Genomic DNA, 22,340 nt, shown 5'->3' on the forward strand with positions numbered 1-22,340 from the left:
CAGCTAAGTGCCGCTAAGCTAAGCTCGGCAACCTCCGAGCTTCTATAAAAGGGTAGAATTAGGCTAGCTACTAGCCCTCGATACTAAGAACACACTATCTACACTATATATAGATATACTAAATAGCGCAAATAAAGGGTCTTAATATATATAACAAGTATATACAATATAAAGATAAAGTATTATAGAACGGTAATAGTACGATAGTAGATATATATACTAGAAAGCTAGCTTCCCTAAATTCGGACTTTAGCCGAAGCCGCTATTCTAAGTGCACTTAATCGACCGAGATACGTCGATTAAGTATACTTTTAATAATTAATAGGTGTTTCTCGGCTTCTAATTAGTCGACGGCTTTTCTATTAGATTTAGAGGGCTTTAGGCGGCTTTGTTATCCCTAAAGAAGCCCCTATCGTATATATCCTATATAGACAACTACTCCCTATTTAAACGTAGATTAGCTTACCGCGGATCGAGGAGTTCGACGTCGCTATTATCTTCTACTAAGAATAGAACCTTACCGTCTAGTTTATCGTTAGTATTATTCGCCTCCTATTTAACCTCGTCCGTTAGGTCTACTATATAGTTAAGCGCAAGGAGGGCGTCGATAGCGGCCTTGTTAGCAACGTCCGCCTTACTTGCTATCCGCTTAAGTATAGCAATCTTCTCTTCGGCTATCTTAAGCTTAGTCTACTTAGTCTACTATAGGTCTTTAGCGTACTTAGTAACCTTCTCGGCTTGTTTAAAGGCCTTAACTCGAGCCTCGAGTTGCTATATATATTAAAGGGCTTTACTAACGTATATTAAAGCCGCGTTTGTAGGTAAGCGCTTACCTATTATAAGATACCGGATATCTCGTATATACTAGCTCTCGGTCTTATAAGCTGCTTTATACTCCTTCCGCAACTAAGTAAGCTTAGTAACAAGGTAAATACGCTCCTTACGAGCCGTCCTATTCTATTAAGCGGCAAGGGTTAACCTTCGCTTACGTATAAGCTAAAGGGCTCTAAGGTCTTCCTTTACTAATTATCGGAGCTTCTCGTATTCGGACTTCTAAGTAGCCTCTGCTAATATAGAGTCTACAACGTCTATTGTATAGACCTTAGCTTTGCTAATAACGTGTTTAAGCTCTTTATTACGTATCTTCTATCTAAGGGCATACCGGAGCCCTTTATTCTTTCGGACAATTATATAATATTATTTAAGGAGCACCTAAGCCGCCTTAACTGTCTTCTTAAACCTGTTAACTACTCGTTTGTTATAGATAGCTAGTTGCAGGCCGTAGGTATAAGGCAGGTAAGTATACCCGAGGTTGTTAAAGGTAGATTGTAAGCTCTAGAAGTCTACCTTCTTAGCCGTTGTCTTTAGTCGTTTATAGCTTATTAGTATAGAAGGATTGCTACTAAATAGGAGGCGCTTTGCTAGTATAACCGGTTGCTAGCGGAGTTCTTGTAGTAGTAGCCTTCGTAGCGTTAGTAGTAGACCTATAACTAGTATTCTTGCTGCCGGTAGTATATTAATTAGTAACGATTCTACCCCTTCTTACCGCCGTAGTAGTAGAGGTGTTATAGGCCGAAAGGACCGTAGAAGCTTACTAATTACTCGCTCTACGTCGACTAGCACTATATCTGTCCCTTTAAAGGCCTTCGTTATAATCTTAGGTATAAAGACTTCTTCGTATAGGTTAGAGTAAATTTCTAAGAAGTTAGTCTTAGTAACGGTTGCTAGACTATAATCGGTATAGCGCTGCATTAACTAGCTCGAATAGGCTAGTTTGCAAGGTCTAAATACGCTATAATCCAAAGGTTAGCAGTAAGCGGTTAAATGGCTTAGAAGGCATAAGCATAGTATACGATTAGCTAAGGTATACTATAGGAAACTAAATAACTTGTAACTGTCGTAACCGTCTATTATTAGCAATCGCTATTTGCCTTCTTTGCTCGGAGGGCAACGGATATTATAATACTATATCTATTAAGCGGCAATCTTAGTATTAGACTAGCTATTGTTAGTTATAGCGAAGCTAGTACCTATATACTAGAATTAGCGCTAGAATTGCCGTAACAACGCTTTAGTAACCTATCTCGCCTTAAATACGAAGAATAGAGGTATATAATAACTATCGGCTCGAATAGCTTTAATAGTTGTTATCTACTTACGACCGCTAGGTTATCGTATAAAGGTAGACCTAGCTTTACGCGTATAAATAACAACCTAGAAGTTACGCTCGTAATAACTAGTAAGGTATCCGGCTTCGTTAAAATTAGCTATATCTTCTACTGCAATATTATACTCTTTTATCGTATCCGCTAGCTTCTTAAAGTATTTAATTAGTACCTCCGGATTATTAGTAACGCTGCGGCGGTAGTAGTCTATTATAGTAGTCTACCGAAGGCGTAGGTCGTCGTCTTGTTTAACGAAGCAAGCCGGCTAGTAGACGCCTATAGGAGGTATTATAAGAGGGTTGTAATCCGGATCTATAGCAAGTATCTACTCTACCTACCCTCGAATAGTCTTATACCTTAGTAGAAACCCTATTCCGATTATTCTTAGTATTAGCTCTTTTAGAGTAGCTCTTTATATACTATTTAGTCGCTTCTAGCCCTCTCTATATTGTACGGAGCTATTATAGAGGCTACGGACTCGGTCGTTAAAGGTTATATAGGGGATTTCGAAGTCCTAATAGTAGGCGACTTTAGACTCGTATTCGCCGGCTCGGAAGCGCTTAATTATCCTTCGGAGCTTCGCTTCTTTATTAGATAAGGAAAGGGTATTCTAGGATAGATATTTAGACTTCATTTTGTCGCTATTATAGTAGTATATAGCCGGTTAATAAAATTGAATAGTATAGTCGCATTTGCGACCGTAGGAGGTATTGCTTATCGAGGTTCGCGGAGGTTACCGCTTTCTAATTAATGCTAAACTAACTACTAATCGTTTAGCGTCTACCGGAAACAGCTAGCAGCGGCCCTTCCCACTACGCTAACGAAGAGGGTGGCATTACGAAGTCCTCCTTGCACACGTTATCAGTATAAGAAGAAAACACAAAATGTTGGTTCTTTCTTCCGGGAAACGCCAAGAGCTTAGTCATCACGTCTTCGACCTGCCTTCCTTTCAGAACCCTCCTTACTTTCTCTCGCTTTCGCACAGTCATAACTGCAAGGCAATGTCATTTCGCTGTCACAGCTACATATAGCCAGAGCGTCCATAGAGCCTATTACACACCAAGCTCAACATCTGTTTTCAACATGACTGGATCAAAGGCCCCTACACATCTGACTTTTCAACACGATGGCAAGCTCCTACACCTCAAGACCTCTGTCGTTTCCGTGTTGCCAGTCACCACTCTGAGCGAAGCCAATCGCTCCGTCTTCAAACAGGCCGTGCCGGACAAGGATTTTGTTGTCATCACGAAAGAGACTATCTTCCATCCGCAGGGCGGCGGACAACCCTCAGATGAAGGGCACATGGCTTTAGATGGCTCATCCAATACATTCCAAGTGACCAACGTCCGCATGGATGTCGACACTGGAAGCAATGGCCAGGTCTTGCACCTAGGGCAGTTTTCGGACTCATCTCAGCCTCAATTCAAGCCGGGAAACGTGGTAGAGCAGGTTGTGGATGCAGAGAAGCGATTGCTTTATTCACGACTACACACAGCTGGACACGTCCTTGGCGCAGCAGTCCGGCATTTACTAGAGAAGGAGATCGAGGGCTTCGACGAACTAAAAGCTTCCCACTTCCCGGACAGTGCGGCGTGCGAATTTCAGGGCTCAATCGATGGCAAGTGGAAGGCACCGATCCAAGAGCGTCTCAACGAATACATTAAACGCGCTGTGCCGGTTGAGATTGACTTCTGGACCGAAGCTGAATTCAGCAAAAATGGTCTCGAGAGGCTTATCCCAGATCGCAGCCTTCTACCACCTGGCGAAGATAAGTTCCGTGTCGTCAGACTGGCTGGCTTGGAGACGTATCCTTGCGGAGGCACGCATGTGGATACCACCGATCTTTGTGGTGACACTACCGTGAAGAAGATTTCTAGAAGCAAGGGAACGAGTCGAGTCAGCTATAATGTTAAATGATGGACACCGCGAAGACTGGTGCTCTAGGCTCACTGTGTCTAGTATCCTGCAAAGGTATGTCACCTTCCATCAAGCCGTCGTAGCAATAGAGTCTTGCCAAACTTTGCTGATGTCGTTCTCATAGATCCACCGCATATCAGTACCACCGGCCTTGATGACCTTGTTGCGCACTTTCTCGTCATAGCTTGGGTGAGTGAAGCCTCTTAAATTCAGAGCTCGCTTCGTCGCTTCGCCTTGAAGATGAGCGTACATTCGCGTGTAATATGGCAGCCTAACTTTATTAAACAGTGGCAACGCACGATGGACGTCGTTACGACTGTGCTTCAGCGCTTGGGCGAGAACATAGCCATCTTCCATCGCAAAGCCGGCACCACTCCCAAATGCGCCAGACAGCGCGTGTGACGAGTCGCCAACCAGGACCACCTTATCATTCCAGTTGGTTAAGTCATCCAATTCTGGGCCTGAAAATGCTGCGAACTCTCTCCAAGCACCTTCCGGCACCCGCCTAAGGGCTTCGCGAACTTGGGGGAGATATTCCTGACAATGTCAGCACCGCTTGTATGATCGAGGAATAAGCCATTGCGCTCACCACGAAATTGGCTTCGACTGTTGCATTATCGATGGGTGTGCCCCAGGTCACCTTACTTGCGCTGTGCACATTCGGATCCTGCCACGCACGAGCTGCAATCTCCCAAAGTCCTTCCCCTACGGGCGAGAAGTAAACATGCGTAGTTGGGCCATGCCACCAAGCTGTAGTCTCGAACCTTGGATCAAGATCTTTCACAGCGTCCCATGGTAACAGCACACGCCAAATCGTCGTCCCAGTGAAAGATAGGGAGTAGTCTTTCCAGACAGAATCTCGAACGGCTGACCGGATGCCATCTGCCCCGACCACAAGGTCAGCAACGACGCTTGACCCGTCGTCGAAGACAAGTCGAATGCCTGCGTCGTCCAGATCTTCGAGAGTGATGACTTTGCGACCCAGTCGCAAAACGTCGTCGGACACCTTTGATCGAAGAAGCCTCTGAAGCTCTGTTCGCTGTGTACGGATCGGAGGTCTTTCCAGATTGCATGACTTGTCCAATCTATGGACTTCCTCGCCCGTCTTGCCGTTTCTGCCGCTTGTGAGTACTGAGTACTGCTTCTGTTGCGAGGCATGTATCGTACAGATTGAGTACAGTCAAAGTCGGATGGCCTTTCAATTCATCGCCAATGCCAAGCAGCGACAAGACGTTCCATGTGTTCTGCCCGATACTAATACCGGCTCCGACCTCACGCAAAGGGCTCGACTTCTCGTAGATTGTCACGTCCACGTCGTCGATCTTGCTCAATGCAATGGCTGTTGCAAGTCCTCCCGGCCCAGCTCCAACAATTGCGACGCGTAATCGCGGATACGGCTCGTGAGACGACATTTTCGAGATGCCTGTTGAGAGACGATGCAGTACGGTGCACTTTCAAGACGAGAAGCAATGAGGATGATCACGCCAAGCTGCCGAAGAATCCTTGCTAGCGGATCCGATTGATGTCGCAATACTGTCTCGGGATTCGCGACCTCAACACACTCGACGTTGGCAAAATTTGACATCTCGAATGTAACGTGGCTCCATATCGAGCGGACATGTGCGATGGCGCCACGAAAGCGTTTATACTTCAAGCCGCCCCAAGGCTGGCACTGTTCTGTCTTCAGCCTCATCAACCATGACTGCCCTGAGCATCGATGCCAAGATTCCCGAGACCAGCACATCTCTACCCATTGATGAGCCACAGCCTCTCAAGAAGCGAATATGGTATCGCACGACCCTCTTCAATGCCTTCGTCATCGGAGGCGTTGGCTTCATGGCACCTGGTCTATGGAATGCCATGAATGCCCTCGGAGCCGGAGGAGCACAATCGCCTTTCCTGGTCAACGCTGCCAACTCTTTGGTATTCAGCCTCATGGGATTCCTATGTCTTTTCGGAGGACCGATTTCGAACCGGATCGGCCTTTCCTGGACGCTACTCCTCGGCGCAGTAGGCTATCCAATCTACTCGGCAGGTCTTTATTGCAACAATAGATATGGCACTGTCTGGCTTGTCCTTGTCGGAGCAACGACTTGTGGTCTCTCAGCAGGTCTCTTCTGGGCCAGTGAAGGTGCCGTTGCTCTGGGATATCCTGAACCGGGGAAACGAGGTCTGTACATGAATATCTGGCTCTGGTTCCGAACAGGTGGACCTCTTATGGGCGGCGCTATCGTCCTGGGATTGAACCACGACGCCAATGCTGCGAAGAAAGGCAAAGTCGGGTACCAAACGTATCTCGTCTTCATCGCACTGCAGTGCGTGTCCGTACCACTCGCACTAGCGCTTAGCCCTCCCGAGAAGGTCCAGCGTGCTGATGGCAGTAAAGTCATCGTTCGGTCGGAATCCAGCTTCAAAGCAGAATTCAAGAAGCTGTGGCAGGCCAGCACGAGGAAAGACATCCTACTTCTGCTCCCAATATTCTGGGCCGCATACTTCAACCAATACACCGGAAATTTCCAAACATATTACTTCGGCGTCAGAGCCCGAGCACTCATGGGTTTCTGCAGCTACCTCGCCGGCCTCCTTTCGTCTCAAATAATCAGCACACTCCTCGACTACAAGGCCTTTGCTATCAAGAAAAGAATCGTTCTCGCCTTCTACTACGTCATCACCCTCCACATCATCGCATGGACATACGCCTGGATCGTGCAGGAGCAATACACCAGCATGAGAGAAGCACCCGTATATGACTGGGCGGACCAAGGGTTCGTCAAAGGCTTTTTCGTCGTCGCGCTCTGGCAGTTCTCGCAGCAAGCTCTTCAGAATTTCATGTATTACTTGCTTGCCACGAAGACGGATAATATCTCGGATTTGGCCAGGTTCTCGGGCATTCTCCGTGGACAGGAGAGTTTTGCGCAGGCTGTGTCGTATGGGATTAATTCGAGGAATTGGAAAGGTGGACGTGTGCCGTTGGCGGTGAATACGATCCTTCTTGGTAGGTGCCGGTCGATAAATGTGTGGAAGTTTGCTGAGTGCGTTTGCAGGTTTGGCGGTTTTTCCTACGTGGATTGTTGTGAGAAGTCATGTCCCTGTCGAGGCGCCTAAGGAAGAACCTATTGAGGTCGTGGAGGTATCTGGCAGATCTGACGCTGAGTGATGGCTCGCTCATAGCGTGAACGGGAGCCATTCGCTGCTGGTCTACGAGGCGAGTAATGCATTTGAAACTTCTTGCATTGCTGCTTACCTTCACACCGGCCTGGTACGATCTTCCACTCACGCCTACGATGTTTGACCCTGCCGACTCCGGAAGGACTTGCTCGGAAAGTCAAGGTGGAGGAAGGAAGCCCGTGGGTGGTAGGGTGGTGGTCTAGCCCGTAATTGGTCATGCACGTGTGCCGTCTCAGCAATATCTCTAGCCTCCATTCGGCAACCCAGCAAAAACAGATTGCGCATCATCTATCACTCGGCATACATCTTACCTTATCAGTACATATGCATCCGGACTCATTTCCAACGGGTGTCAAACTGTTCCCAGGGCGATTCGATACTTTCAAAGATGAACCGCTCCTGGCGGCAAGCCTCACCGTCCCAACCGATCACTGTAGCACAGAGGATGCCTCCGCTGACATGATGTTCGATGTGGATAGTGGACGAGCTTAAGAAAATCCGGCAATAGGATTGAAAGAAGGACGTCGCACCGGAAATCATCGATACATGGACCTCCACATAATCACCACCAAACCCAAAGAAGCAAGTCACGATGAAGACATGATAGAAAACCAGGCAAGTTTCTAAACCCTCCGCATATTTCGTACGAACCCCTGTTCCCTGACGTACGACAGATCCATTATATGGATTACACGCATTGCGGATCTGAGTTCACGCCGTCGTATGCGGGGGATGTACGGCAATATGAGAGTTGGGAGGCGAGCGAGGTGATTTGACATTTCGAAGCTGCATGAGGGAGGGACAACCATTTGACGCAGGGAACCACGGGTTTTCAATTTCCCTGATAAACTCCTATATAAAACCCACAGCTCGAAACGCCTGCTGACTCACGGTCACAAACACGACGAAGAAACCACAACCAATCCCACCCATACATATCTCACTCCCTCATTTCTTCGCATTCTGACTAAAACTCACCGTCCTCTTCGGCGGCGGCAAAAACACATTCAACACCCGTCTCGGAATCTTTTTAAACCGCACCCCTTCCCAAACACCCACAATCTCCCCATCCTGCAACACAAACACATCACCCTTGATCACACTCTTCTCGCTCGCATCCTGTCGCATCTGGACATAATTCCTCATACCCCGGAACGCGGCATTCGCAGGCTCAGCGGAGAACGAAGGAGCCCTGGAGATGGCAGGCGTCGTGGGTGTCGAAGCACTCGAAAGTTTCGCGACGCGATCGGGTTGGAAGTTCGGAGAGAGTTTCAGCGCGGCGACGCCGTGGGATACGAACGCGTTTTTGTCTTTGTCGGGTTCGACGGCGTTGGCGACGAAGCCGGAAATGTGGCATGAAGCGTCGAGGTAGTACGGAGCTGTGAAATCCGTGTTTGGGTCGAGGTGGGGGAAGTCGATGATCGATGTGGCTTCGTTGTTTCGCGCGTTGAAAATCACTTCGGACATGTTTTGGTATTTTGGGGCGTATTGGACGAAGGATTCGAAGAGTTTGTAGGCGTGGGAGCGTTGGATGAGTTGGACGTCCATGTTGTTTTCGGTGCAGGCTCTGCGGTGGAGGTTTTGGATTCGGTCGAGGATGATGGGGGTGTAGTGTTGCCATTCTTGGAGCCAGGATTGGTGGGATTCGAATTTGATGGAGCAGTAGCCGCATTCTTGGAGGCGTACGCCTTGAGGGGTGATGGAGTGGAAGACGCATTTTATTGTGGCGTTCATTATGTCTGTTGATGTGGAGGCTGAGGGGTGGTCGATTGTGGTTTCCATTTCTATCCACAGGTCGCCGACTTTCTCGATGTCTTTGACGATCAGTGGTTTGTGGATTTCAGTGTCGTAGATTTTTATGCCGGGGAGTTCGGCGTCTTCGCCGTTGTGGTGGTGATAGATGTACTTGGCGACTGTGTGGGCCATGTCGAGGTTTAAGCCTGCTGGAGTGAGCACGCAGCCATTGCACTTGTGGTTCTGCGGAGCATCATTTGTCAATTCCAACTCTGGTGAACAACTCTAGTCTTTCGTCCAACGCTCACCATCACGATGGGTGCCAGCTCGCGATCCGCCAAGGCTGAGCGAATGATGATCCTTGACTTGGATAATGCATCGTCGCGGCGCTTGAGCTGGACCTGCCGGAAGCGGCGATCGCCGAAGGTCTGAGGTCCGTGCGCTGGCCTGCGCGTCTGCAACGGATTTCGGCTGGCCCCTATGGCGAGGCGGCCAAGGCGATGGACGCTGAACTGTGGCTGGACGGCGGGCATAATCCCCATGCCGCGCGGGTTGGTGGGGATGACCTCTAATCGTGCTGACAAGCTTGATCGAGCGATGCATCTGGATCCTCTGTTATATACTTCTGGATGTATTCGTAGCAGATTCAAACGGCTAGCCATCGATGATACATTGAAACTTTGCCAATCCTGATGTTGGCCTAGAATAGCCATCGGATGACTGGTGCCAGTGTTGCAATGCAACTTGCGAATTAACCTCCGATGTTGCAAGAGGAACATTTCTGAGTGACCGCCGACTAGAGGATGCAAGAAGAGAAGTCAGACGCTGGTTCAGACATGTGTAGTGCTCCGGGTGACCGTTTCAGATACGAGATCAAGCGCCGATGTTGCATGCAGAGTCCTCGGTCGGAGCGGAGTGCCTCTCTTGGCGCCGGTCAGAATCCTTCCGATCTGACTTTCGTGTCCAAACGTCCATGCAGCCGGCTGCATTTGTTGCAGCGCACAGCGTCTCTCAGTCTCACTCCGGGCGCCTATGCACTATGCTAGGTATCCGATCCTACGGACTTGCCATTTAACGACCACCAGAGACGTCAATGAAGGAGCCGGTCACGTAGGAGGTTGCAGGTGAAAGCAGCCATAGGATAGCCTCTGCCACTTCGTCAGCTTCGCCAGGTCGGCCAATTGGCGTCAGCTTTCCAAGTCTTTCAGCTCGATCTGGATCACCAGTTGTCGTGTGTATTTCAGTCGCACCGTGTTGACTCGCACTCCGTCTTGTGCAAGTTCCTTGCTGAGGCCCAGAGTCAGAGAATCCACAGCTCCTTTGCTAGCTGCATAGTCCGCATATTCGTGCGGTGAGCCGATTTGAGAAGCCTTGGAGGAGACGAATACAATGCTGCCACCATTCCCGCCGCGAGAGATGGGGAGTCTCCTCGCCGCCTCTCGGGCGCAGAGCGCCTGCTGATGGCGAAGCAGATGCCATCTAATCGTGTAAGTGGATGGAGCGTGAATCCCGACCCGTGGCAACATATTATGCTCTCTCGGGAACGCAAGAAGGTCGGTGTGTAGTTCTCAGAAATACAGCTGAAGATGAGAACAGGAGCATGAAGTGGGCTTGATGACATCGCGCTTCTGCTTTGAGCCGCTTGGGAAAGAATTCATGAAAGTGACGCTGCACTGTTCCTTTAGCGCATTTTTCTACATTGCCTTTTGTTATAAAGTTGAGATTGATAATGGTTATATAGAGGAGGAAGGCTAATTATAAAGGTAGAGCCGTCGCTCTATTAGTTAGCTAACCCCTAGACCGTTACTTCCTTATTCTGTAATAGTCTACTCTAAATAAAAGAAAAGGCACGCCCTCGTACCGTTACTCTAACTTTCCTCGTTGCCTAGATACTAATTATCTAGTAGGCCGTCTACTACTTAGGTATAATGTCCGTTCTTATTTCTGCTCATATCTACTTAAAGGTATACTAGTACCTTAGCCTTCCTCTCTACGAATTCTACTCGCTTCTTATTAGCCTTAGCTTCTATAGCTGCCTCCTTACGTTCTAACTAGGCCTAGACTTACGCTCGTCGCGTTTCCTTCTTAGCTACTATCTATCGGTTAGTATATCGCTCTACGGACAGGTTAGTTAGGTCGGTCTATACTCCTATATTGCGGTAGAGTACCTATTCTTAGTTACTTTCGAATTTAGCGCTAAGGTCGTCTATCGGCTAGGTAGCCTTAGTCGTTACTACTAATAAACCTTCCTCTCTAGACTGCTATTTAGGCGGGTTTAGGTTATTATTACCTCTATTATTAGTAGGCTCCTTAGCCGCGCGGCGGTTGTCCCTATCTTCGAATACCTCGAAGTAGGCTAATAATACTCTAGAGTCTATAGAGTCTACGGAGTCTTCGTTATTAGCGACTATTTCCCTTACCTAGTACTATCGCCTAATAAACGTAACTCGCTCGGCCTCGGGGTCGTAACGCGCTTAAAACTATCGCTAGATAAGTTCCTATAATAGTTAGTTATCCTCGGACTATAGTTTCTTCGTTAAGTTCTTAACCTTCTTAGATACTCGCTCGATGCTGTCGTCGTCTATATTTCTCTATATAACTAGATCTATACGAAGCGTCTCCTTTAGTACTAGATAGAGTATATTAACCTCGATATCTCGTATTATATCTCTCTACTCTCTAAGTATCTTATTACGCTTCTCCTTTTTCGTTAGTAATAACTTAGCTAGCTCCGCCTTCGAAGTTCGATCCTTAGTAGGCTAAGCCGTTAGGGTTCTAGCTAGGGCTCTCTTTTTATCCGACGACGTCGCCTAAGCTAGTAGTAGTATAATCTTTAGCGTAGTATAGGTCGCCTTCTTAGCCTTCTTAGTTAGCCGAGGAGTTATATTGCCTTCGTCTTAGTCGATAAGTCGGGCTTTGTCCTTATTCTTCTTTCTCTTCTTAGTGCTAGACTTAGATAGCGTTACCTCGTTAGCGTTAAATAGCGTAAACGATAGGTAGGCATTAATTAGCGTAAACGATAGAGTCGGCGCCTTAGCAACTAGCGTCTTATTTGCCGTATTGCCTATTAGTATTAAAGATATAGTATAAGAAGGGTTATGTTAGTAGGTAGATAGGGTAGTAGTAAGTATAAGTAGTATTCGATAGAGAACTCGGAGGAGAAGGAGGAAGGCAGGCTAGTTAGCCTAACGCTAAGCGCCAAGCCCTGCCTAAGGCACTAAGACCCTAGCTTTACTCGGCCTAATTATATGCTAATTACGTATAGCCTCTTTAGCCCTAATATACGCTTCCCTTCTAAAGGCCGCGCCCTCGTAGCCTGTTTATATTCTAATCTCGACCTCTATTACTACTAACTTAGCAAGTCTAATAAGCCGCTTAGCCGCGCTAAATTAAACACTTAACTACCTAATTATGTAACTATATCAAACCTTACCTCTAATATAATATAATGTTTAACTCTAACTACGCTATCCTTATATATAATAAAGTAATATATAACTACGAGAATTAAGGACTATCGACTAATTATAATACGAGCGCGTCTTCTCTACTATAATAGGTAGACGTACGAGGTATTATAGCACTACCTCCGTTCTAAGTAATGTCGTACCGAGTTCTTTGCGTCTACTCTTAAAAGACCTAGCAATATCCGCTCCGAGGGTTGTTCTTATTATTACGAGGGCTATTATTTACTATCGTAGTTTTACTAGCCCTAATTAGTTAGGTTTAGTAGCCTTTAATTGTCAATCTTATCTTATCTTTTTAGAAAAAACATAGCTCGTCTAGTTTCTATAGATAAAGGCTATTATAAGTGTAATAGTTAAGGTTCGCCTTACTTAAAGGATTAGAAAGATTAAGGAGTAACCTATTATTTGCAAGATCGACCCTAGCTAGCTTAGCTCTATAGTTTTACCCTTAGTTAGTCTATTAGTCGCTTAACCTTTTTAGTCTCTAAGTCCTTCGAATAGTTTAACCTTTTAACCTAGTTAGAGTAGTGCGTTTAGCCTTAGGCTATAGTATAGGTAAGGTTGTTTTTATAGGCATAGTAGCGATAACAAGTAAGGTTAGTAATAGCAGCGAGTAGGTAATATTAATAATAGCGGCGCTAGTCGCCTTAGCGCTAACTTTACCTTACTTCCGATTTCCTTCTTTAACTAATAATATACTCTATAATACCGTTACTAATATAGCCGCGCTATCCTTCCGTATAAGCGCGACGCTATTGTTATTATTATCGTCGCCCTCTACGCGTACGCGCGCCGCTCTCGCCGATCGCCTAGGCCTCGAGGCCTTAATAAAAGGAAGGAATAAAAGGGGGCGTTAAAAGGAGGGTCTTATAGAGTACGCTAGTAAAAAAGTAGATTCCTTAAAAGAGTAGAGGATTAGTCGATAGTTATAGCGCGCTCGTTAATACTTAGTACGCGTTCGCTATAGTAGTATAGTCTTATTATCCTTCGTTACTAACAATTGCTTGCTTCTAATTAGTTAGCTAATAGTACCCTAGGGGTAGTATTATTCCTAGGCGATATTATAGGCCCTTAGCCTTCTTCTTATTCTTTATACTAGTCTAATACTTATCTAATAACTTAGTTATGTCTTTAAAAGAGGCTTTACTATAATAGCTCTTTACTATCGGTTAAGACTTCTTCTAACTTAGTAGGCGCTTTATCGCCTTCGCGCTAGTAATATAGTTTAAGGAGGGATACGTAGAAGGTATTATAGATAGTATAATAAGGAGGAAGCTACAACTAGTAGGCCTATATACCCTTAGCCTCTCGAATACGGAATAGGCTAATATATCTTAGTACGAGCTTAGGCCTTGTTTTGCTATTAGGGGATAGGTGTTTGCGGATACGGAGGTTCTTCGTACTAAGCATAACTATATCGCCTTACTTAAAGGTTATTAGCGTATAGTGTTTGTTATAATAGGCCTTCTAATAGGCCTAGGCCTTTGCTAGTTTGTTAGCTATCTTAGCGTGAATTTCTCGCATCTTCTAAATCCTCTTAATAGCCGCTAGTATCTTAGGTTAACCTTAACCCGCTTTCCTTTCCTTACGCTCGGCCTCGAGCGATAGGGGGTCTTATAGTAATATAGGGTTGCTACCTATTATAGCGAAATAAGGGGAGACCTTAGTAGATAAGTAGACACTGTTATTATATACGAATTTAGCTAGTTATAGGAGGTTAACCTAGTTATTAGGGTTCTTATTAATATAGCCGCGTAGGTACTACTATAGGGTAGCATTCTACCTCTCGGTCTAGCTATCTGTCTATAGATAGAAGGCTATAGATAGCCGATGCTTAAGTCTTAGCTATAGGCATATCTTACTCTAATAGTAAGATATAAATATCGAGCCTCGGTCGGAAACTATCCCCTTAGGGGTTCCCTAATAGGTATAGAAGATATTGTTCTATAGCCCTTCACTTGGAGTGTATGTCTAGGTGTTAGAGTCTATTACGTGCCTAATGCCTAAGGCTGCAACTACTACACTTTATCTTCGGACTTCTAGATAGATTAGTCCTTCTTCCGAATACATTAGTTATATTAAGTAGTTATAAGCCCCCTACGTTTCTAACGCATTTCTATACGTTTTCTAATAGTTAATCCGACTACTACGTAGATAGCGCCCGTTACTAAAAATTGCGCCGATACTAATACCGTCGCCGCCGCCGCCCTCGAGTACTCTAGTAGGTACTAGTCCGACTCGAGTCGGTTACTATTAGTGTTAGCTGTCCGCTATACCGGTTCCTAACAATAGTATTAGCTGTCCGCTATACTATAATATAGGCGCGCCTATCGGCCGCCCCTTAAGACAAGTCTATAGTCTTATTTCTATATCGCCGTCGCTGTCCGTAATAGCTCCCTCTACAACCTCTAGCGCTTATATAAGCAACATTCCTAAGCTAAAGAATAAGGAGAATTACCTATTATAGTCGTACGCCGCTAAAGGCGCCCTTAAAGGTATGTCGGTCTAGCGCTATATACAAGGTACCCGCTAGCGACCCCTTTCTAAGGCCTCTAGTAAGTCTTCTAAGGAGTTTAAAGACCGCTAAGATAAATAGGACTCTAAAGATCAAACAGCACGTACCTAGATCTTTGCTAATTGTATTAGTAACATTTAACAATTACTACTTAGTCTATCTACATCCTAGGAAGTGTAGGACTTCCTTAAGAAGAAATACACTAGTAAAGGTAGGTCTACTAAATTTATACTCTACTAGGAATATATTACCCTTCGGTATAATAGTAAGGACATTAAGAAGTTCTATAATAAGTACAAGAAGAAGCTTAGTACCTTAAAGGATACTAAATTAGCTATTAGCTAATACTAGGCTGTCTATATATTTATTATATAGATCTCTCTATTCTACGAGGCTTTTATATAGATACGCCGAGAGCAGATACGCGCCTTAGAATACACTATTAATAACAACACCCTTAACAATATTATTAGCGCGTTGCTTAATAAGAATGTAGCTTAATTAAACTAGGCCTAATATAATAGCTTCTTTAGTCTTTAGCGCTAACTACAACAATGAGGTAGTAATAGTAACAATAACAGCGGTCGAGGTAACTCGAATTATAGCGGTCGTAGTAGCCGCGGAAATAACAACAATAGTCGTAGTCGTAGTAGAAACAACTAGAATAGTTAAAATCGCGAGAAGTGCTTATACTATTAAGGCACTTACCCTTCTAACCGCTGCTATACTAAATACCCTTATCTAAAGGAGGAAGACCGATTACGTCGTAAATAGTAGAAGGCTAAGAAGAAGGGGGTATAGCAACAGTAGCAGCGTAGACTAACTGCTTAGTAATAGCAACAACCGCTATCTAGTTAGAATAGTGCTTAGGGGCTATATACGGCTAATGCTACCCCGGGGGTGTTATTAGACCTAAGTTACAATTACGCCTTTACAGCTACGGTTACTATAAGCGACCTAGTTTCTACGGCTCTTACTGCTAGCACTCGTACTACTAATTGGGTTGTCGACTTAGGTACTAGCATATACATAGTTAACGACCCTTTATTGCTTATTAAATATAAAGGCTGTTATATTCCTGTTCGGTTTAGTAGCAATACGAAGCACGCTACGATAGTCGGAACAGCTTGGACTAAGGTAGTTAATAAGCGTAGTGTAAGCAGTATAAAGTTGTCTAATACACTATATACACTAGGTCTAGCAGCCAACCTCCTATCTACTAAGAAGCTTGCCGACAAGGGCTGTTTCTATCGGAACGACAAGCGCGTGCTATCTACTATTGTTAACGGCTCGGAGGTTACTATTGCTTAGACATACCGAAAGAATGGTCTCCCCTATCTGTATATACTAACCTCCGGACCGGACAGCCAAGTTATCGCGCTTCTATCGAAGAAGGGGGTAACTTCGGGGGTGCTAACAGGCACGACAGAAGAGTAGCATCCACGATATAGCTATATTTATCACCGCAAGCTGCTAAGAATAGAGTCCAAGGGCTAGATTGTTATTACTAGCGCCAAGAACGACTTCCGCAACCGCATTGCCTATCGCATAGCTATATTATATAAGGAATACAATCGGCTACTACGCGTACGACTATCTACGATCTATTACATTATCTATATAGATATAGTTACTATTACTAACCCTAGTCTGTTATAGGAACGCTACTTTACGCTGTTTATATGCGCCAAGTTAGGCTATCGTTACGAGTATGCTAGCTTACTTAAGTTAGGGGCTGCAGTAGCTATTAAGGAATATCGTATACACGTCCGTACACAAACTAGCTATTCGATCCTAATCTACCGCCTCGATAGAGGGGGTAAATACGGCGGAAATTAGCTATTAAGCCAGGCTCGTAATTAGGGGATTATACTGTAGGTTATAGCTCCTTATTCTTCTACTTAGAATAGCCTTGCTAAGGTTAGCAATTACATTGTATATACGACTATAAGAAAGATAATGCTATAGGCTAACCTTCCTAAGTTCCTATAGCTATATGCTATTGCCTCCGCTATACAGGTCTTTAATATTACGCTAACCGCTAACGGAGGAAGCCTATATACTATTGTCGCTAAGGAGCTCAATTAGTTACGAATACAGCCGCGTCTTTAGCACCTTCGAGCGTATAGCTATACGTCAATTGCCTACGATTACAGTGTTGCTCGTAGAAAGAAGATAGATAGTAGAGGCCTAGTTAGCAAGCTAGTTAGCTATGCTAAGGGCTCTATAGACTCTAGAAAGTACATAATCTACCTACCTAATTAATATAAGGTTATCGCTTCTAAGGATGTTTAGTTTATTAAGTTAGATAGTAACCTTCTGCTTCTAAATAGCATAGATCTATACACTAATCCTAATAACCCTTCTAAGAGCGAGTTTATTAGCATTGAGTCTATTATACCGGCTCTGTTTAATTCTATAAGCAACGAGGCTCCGTTACTAGCCGACGCCGCTAGTGTAGTCTAGTAGCTTCTAGCCTAGCAAGAAGAGCCTCCGGACGAACCTACTTAGCAAATGCCTAATAAGGTCGCTAGTCCGCTACCGCTCGACGATAACCCACTAGCTATTTAACCGCCTTTAAGTAATAAAGAGGAAGAACCGGCGTACGATCCTTACGCTAAGAAGGGCGAGCCTAGCTAGTTGCCTAAGTTTAAGCGACTAGCTAAAGCTGTTAGTAATCGTTCTATACGCAAGATACGGAGCAACAAGACCGCTCGTAACCTGTTGCGTAGATATCTAGCTAATTATAGTATTAAGCGGTTAACTCGACGCATAATAGCTAATATACCGATAGCCTATATAAAGGGCTTTATAGCTTCCTACTACGTTACTAAACAGTTAGATAGAGACACTATTCCTATTCCGAAGAGCTATAAGGAGGCGACTTAGTTACTATATTAGCCGTAATAGAAGGAGGCCTATAAGGCTGAATATAAGTTACTAATTAACAATTATATATAGGTTTATATAACTCGACTAGAGGTACCTAAGGGTCGCAAGGTAGTCCGTAGCCGATAGGTCTTTACTATCAAGCGAGACGCTAATAGCAATGTAAGCCGTTTTAAGGCGCGCTAGGTCGTCCGTAGCTTTATACAGGTCGAAGGATAGGATTATAATAAGACCTATACGGCTGTTGCTAAGCCTTGCACGCTTCGAGCCCTATTTAGCCTAATTACTTATTACGACCTAGAGGCTAAGCAATACGATATTCTAACAGCCTTCCTTAATGCCCTAATTAGCGATAAGCACAAGATCTACGTTAAACAGCTACACGGCTTTAAAGAGCGTAGTAGTAAGGGCATAGTTTGCCTATTACTAAAGGCACTATATAGCCTAAAGCAGTTACTAATGCTATAGTATAAAGAGCTTCGGAAGTACTTAAAGAGCCTAGACTTTATTCTAATAATGTCCGACGTCTGTGTCTTTAAACACGTTGTTAGCGGCTCTATTATCGTTATCTACGTTAACGACATAATTATTATCGCCTATAGCCTATTAGCACTAGAGGCCGTTGCTTAGTTACTAAAGGACCGTTTTAATATACGAGAACTAGGCGACCTACACTACTATCTCGGTATGCGGATTATCCGTAACCGCGGTTAGCGCACTATTTACGTCGTTCAAGATGCCTATTTAAATAGGCTTAGTAAGAAATATAGTATGCGTAGCTATATCGGTCTAGCTACTCTAATAGCGCCTCGCTATATTAAGACGTCTATTTAACGCGCACCTAAGGGCTATATAGCTAGTGCCGCCTTCAAGACTTAGTATTAAGAAGGTATTAGTAAGGCACTGTAGCTAGCTATAATTACACGACCTAATGCTTGCTATACTGCAGGCCTATTATTACGATTCATCTCTAACCCTACTAAAGAGCATTATGCCGCGCTCCTTTAGCTAATTGAGTACCTAGTTAGTACCCTTAGTCGTAGTATACGCTTCTAAGGCACATAGAACGATAAGCTCAATTTTACTAGATACTATAATACCTTATAGGCCGATAACCTAGTTACTCGCCGTTTAATAGGTAGCTTCTACTTCACTATTATAGGCGGACCTCTATTGTATAAGTCCGGCCGCTAGACGCTTATTACACTATCGTCAACTAAAGCTAAGTATGTCTAACTTACTATAGGGGCTAAGGAAGCAGTTGCCTTAGCTCGTTTATTAAAGGAAATTGGCTATAAGGGCTATATTCTTCTAGTTACGCTCTACGAGGACAATTAGTCCGCTATTGCTATTACTAAGTCGACTAGCATTAATAGCCGTATAAAGCATATAGATACTCGTATCTACTACATTCGAGAGAAGATTGCTAATAGTACTATTGTCGTCTAATAGGTTAGCATACATAATTAGATAGCCGATAGCTTTACTAAGCCGCTTAATAAGGTTAAGTATAGCCGCTTTGTTGAACAACTAAACCTAGTAGATTGCAAGGCCGCTATTAAGAATGCTGCAAAGCTAGCTATTAAGTACTAAAGGGCCCTTGTTTGCTTTGTATACATATAAGAATAGTCTAGCTTGTTTACCTGTTTTGTTTAATTACCTAATACCCTCCTGTTTGCTTTGCTAACTAAATAGCTAATGTGTTTGTTTTATTCTATAGCGATATGCACGTACTAAGGGGGTGACTTAGAGTGTATATCTAGGTGTTAGGGTCTATTACGTGCCTAATGCCTAAGGCTGCAACTGCTACACTTCATCTTCGGACTTCTAGATAGATTAGTCCTTCTTCCGAATACATTAGTTACATCAAGTCCTTCTGCTATATTAATAGTAGTCTAATCCTTCCGAGTAGAGATATAACGAGCACCTTTAGTAAAACGATCTACTATAATAAGGATAGCATTATATATATCCTTGCTACCCCTACGCTTAGTAGGAGGAAGGCCTATAATAAAGTCTATTATAAGCTCTACAAATAGTTTCTTTAGAACAGGAAGTAAAGATAACTCGCCGAATAGTAAGTGCTTAGGTGCTTTAACTCGCTAGCAAACTATATAGGTCCGTATATATTCCTTTATATACTGCTTACTATTTAGCTAGTAGTATATACGCGATAGTAACTCGTACGACCTCTCTATGCTATAGTAACTAGCGAGCTTACTATTATAGTGCCTCTTTAAAAGCTCCTATCTAATCGATTGTTTAGCGGGGATATAGTATCTGCCCTTAAACTTTAAGTAACCTTTATCGTCGATAGACTAATTACTCTTACTAGATCGAGTCGTTCGCCTACTTATAAGCCTATTAATACGTTTAATAGCAAAGGCGTCCCTCTACTAAGCCCGTAATAGCTTATCTATAAACGATTAACTATCCCTATTTATAAGGTTATTTAATAGCACCCTCGCTATTAAACGAGGTACGCATTATATACATCTAATAGCACTAGTAGCCGGAACTACTACAACCTCTTCTATAGTACTGTCGCTATAGATAGTAATATCTTTAATCGAGTTATTATAGCTCGAGCGATCTACGTCCTTCCTAACGCGCACTAGAAGAACGATAACTCCGCTATAGTATTTATTATCGCCGCGGGGTTTGGAAGTCTACTTATCTTACGCTTGCTTTATAGCAAGGTCTATAGCAATCTTATACTACAGGGTTAGAAACAAAGAGTTAATATGTTAGGTCTCGCTGTCGTAATTAGGTCGCCTCGATAGGCTATTAGTAGGGTTGCTTACGCCTAGCCAATATAATATATTAAAATTAAACCTAGCGAGGTAGACGGCCTATCTAGCCTATCGACCTATAACCCTAGTAACCTTAGTAATACTACGGAGGTTGTTATAGTCTGTATAGACCTATATTGTATATTAGGCCCTATCGAGGTAGTGCCTCTAATACTTAAAGGCCTCGATAATAGCTAGCAATTCTTGCTCGTAGGTCTCGTAGCGACGCTTAGCGTTAATTATCTTTCTCGAGAAGAAGGCAATTAGGTGCTAGTAGTTATTATTAGCCTATTATAATATAATAGCTGATATAGCGAACTGTAAAGCGTTAGTCTTAATACGGATCTGCTTGCTTAGTATAAAATAGTGCAATAGGGGGACTTTAGTAAAGCGTTGCTTTAGACCGTCAAAAGCGGCTTATACTCTATTAGTCTATTTAAACTCTCTAGAAGGGTTTGCCTTAGTCTTAGTAAGCTTAGTGAGTAGCATTACATACCTCGAATAGCTCTTAATAAAGCGGCGGTAAAAGTTAGCAAAACCTAGGAACGATTAAAGCTCCTTAATACTAGTAGGCGTTAGCTACTTAGTAATAGTCGTAATCCGATTAGGATTAGCCTTAATACCCTCGGTTAATACGAGGAAGCCGAGGAATAATACCTCCTTAGTAGCAAAGGTATATTTAGAAGGCTTACAATATAGGCTATATATTCTTAGGCGATCGAGCACCTTACGGACTATAGCCTAGTACTCCGTAATGTTAGGTAAGTATATATAAACTAGGATATTATCTAGGTAAACTATACAGAGGTAATCTAATAGGCCTAATAGGGCCTAATTAATATAGGACTAGAATGTTATAGGGGCGTTAGCTAGCCTAAATAGTATAACTAAGTACTCGAAATAGCTATAATAGGTACAGAAGGCTGTTTTCTATTTATCGCCCTTATAGATATAGATGCGATAGTATACATCCTTAATGTCTAATATAGTATAGAAATAGGCGCTAGAAAGGCGATCGAGGGTCTTATTAATAAGCGGAAGTAGACAGCGGTCTTTAATAGTAATAGCATTAAGTCTACGGTAATTAACGTATAAACGTAGGCTACTATCCTTCTTTAGTACGAATAGGATAGGTGCACTAGTAGGGCTGTTACTATACCGAATGCGGCTATTAGCTAGGTTTTCCTCTAGGTACTTACGTAGTATAGCAAGCTCTCGTTTACTAAGGTTGTAGAGGGGACTAAAAGGAACCTCCTTGCCCTATATAATATCGATCTTATAGTCCGTTTCTTTGAATATAGGTAACGTCGGTACTAGGTAGTATTTAAATACGTTAATATAGGTCTCGCGAATAGGCTATAGGATACGAGCGAGTTAATTAGGGTCTATACTATTAGGGGGTATAGGTTTATCGTTATCTCTACTAAGAAGATTAGTAGTCGGATCGGCTAAGGCGGAGGCTAGTATTAGGTTGCTAATAAATAGGACCCTAATATCGTTAGGGCACTCGCTAGTATTAATATATTTAATGTCCTCTTTCCTAGCGATTCTAAATCGCTACTATTAGCTGCCTAGGTCTATAGCTATAGCATAGTGCTTAAGCATAGGGTTGCTAATAACAATAGTAGCTCCTCTATATAGGTTGTCTATATCTACTACGTAGGTAGTAAAGTCTAGTAGGCGTTTATTTCCG

General features: G+C 43.8%; 5 protein-coding genes across 5 annotated transcripts; 2 read left to right on the forward strand and 3 right to left on the reverse strand.

Annotated features, from left to right (window-relative positions):
* Positions 1-3,248: 3,248 nt before the first annotated feature.
* MYCFIDRAFT_190980 (uncharacterized protein) lies at positions 3,249-4,082 on the forward strand (the record flags this gene model as incomplete). Its single annotated transcript, XM_007932917.1, has 2 exons — positions 3,249-3,329; positions 3,381-4,082. The coding sequence occupies 2 exons, from the start codon at positions 3,249-3,251 to the stop codon at positions 4,080-4,082; spliced, it is 783 nt and encodes a 260-aa protein (XP_007931108.1).
* A 69-nt stretch (positions 4,083-4,151) lies between these two features.
* On the reverse strand, positions 4,152-5,667 carry MYCFIDRAFT_178937 (uncharacterized protein; the record flags this gene model as incomplete). The annotated part of the gene is made up of 6 exons (XM_007932918.1): positions 4,152-4,573; positions 4,605-4,732; positions 4,757-5,226; positions 5,261-5,353; positions 5,390-5,505; positions 5,535-5,667. 6 exons carry the CDS (start codon positions 5,665-5,667, stop codon positions 4,152-4,154), a joined length of 1,362 nt encoding a protein of 453 aa, XP_007931109.1.
* Positions 5,668-5,780: 113 nt separating this feature from the next.
* Positions 5,781-7,239, forward strand: MYCFIDRAFT_144007 (uncharacterized protein; the record flags this gene model as incomplete). Its single annotated transcript, XM_007932919.1, has 2 exons — positions 5,781-7,077; positions 7,127-7,239. 2 exons carry the CDS (start codon positions 5,781-5,783, stop codon positions 7,237-7,239), a joined length of 1,410 nt encoding a protein of 469 aa, XP_007931110.1.
* Positions 7,240-8,198: 959 nt separating this feature from the next.
* On the reverse strand, positions 8,199-9,517 carry MYCFIDRAFT_199952 (uncharacterized protein; the record flags this gene model as incomplete). The annotated part of the gene is made up of 2 exons (XM_007932920.1): positions 8,199-9,227; positions 9,293-9,517. 2 exons carry the CDS (start codon positions 9,515-9,517, stop codon positions 8,199-8,201), a joined length of 1,254 nt encoding a protein of 417 aa, XP_007931111.1.
* Positions 9,518-9,538: 21 nt separating this feature from the next.
* Positions 9,539-10,532, reverse strand: MYCFIDRAFT_212484 (uncharacterized protein). Its single transcript, XM_007932921.1, has one exon. It carries the CDS (start codon positions 10,508-10,510, stop codon positions 10,172-10,174), a length of 339 nt encoding a protein of 112 aa, XP_007931112.1. The 5' UTR covers positions 10,511-10,532; the 3' UTR covers positions 9,539-10,171.
* Positions 10,533-22,340: the final 11,808 nt, after the last annotated feature.

Source organism: Pseudocercospora fijiensis (assembly GCF_000340215.1).
Source record: "Pseudocercospora fijiensis CIRAD86 unplaced genomic scaffold MYCFIscaffold_9, whole genome shotgun sequence".
NCBI classification, from domain to species: Eukaryota; Fungi; Ascomycota; class Dothideomycetes; order Mycosphaerellales; family Mycosphaerellaceae; genus Pseudocercospora; species Pseudocercospora fijiensis.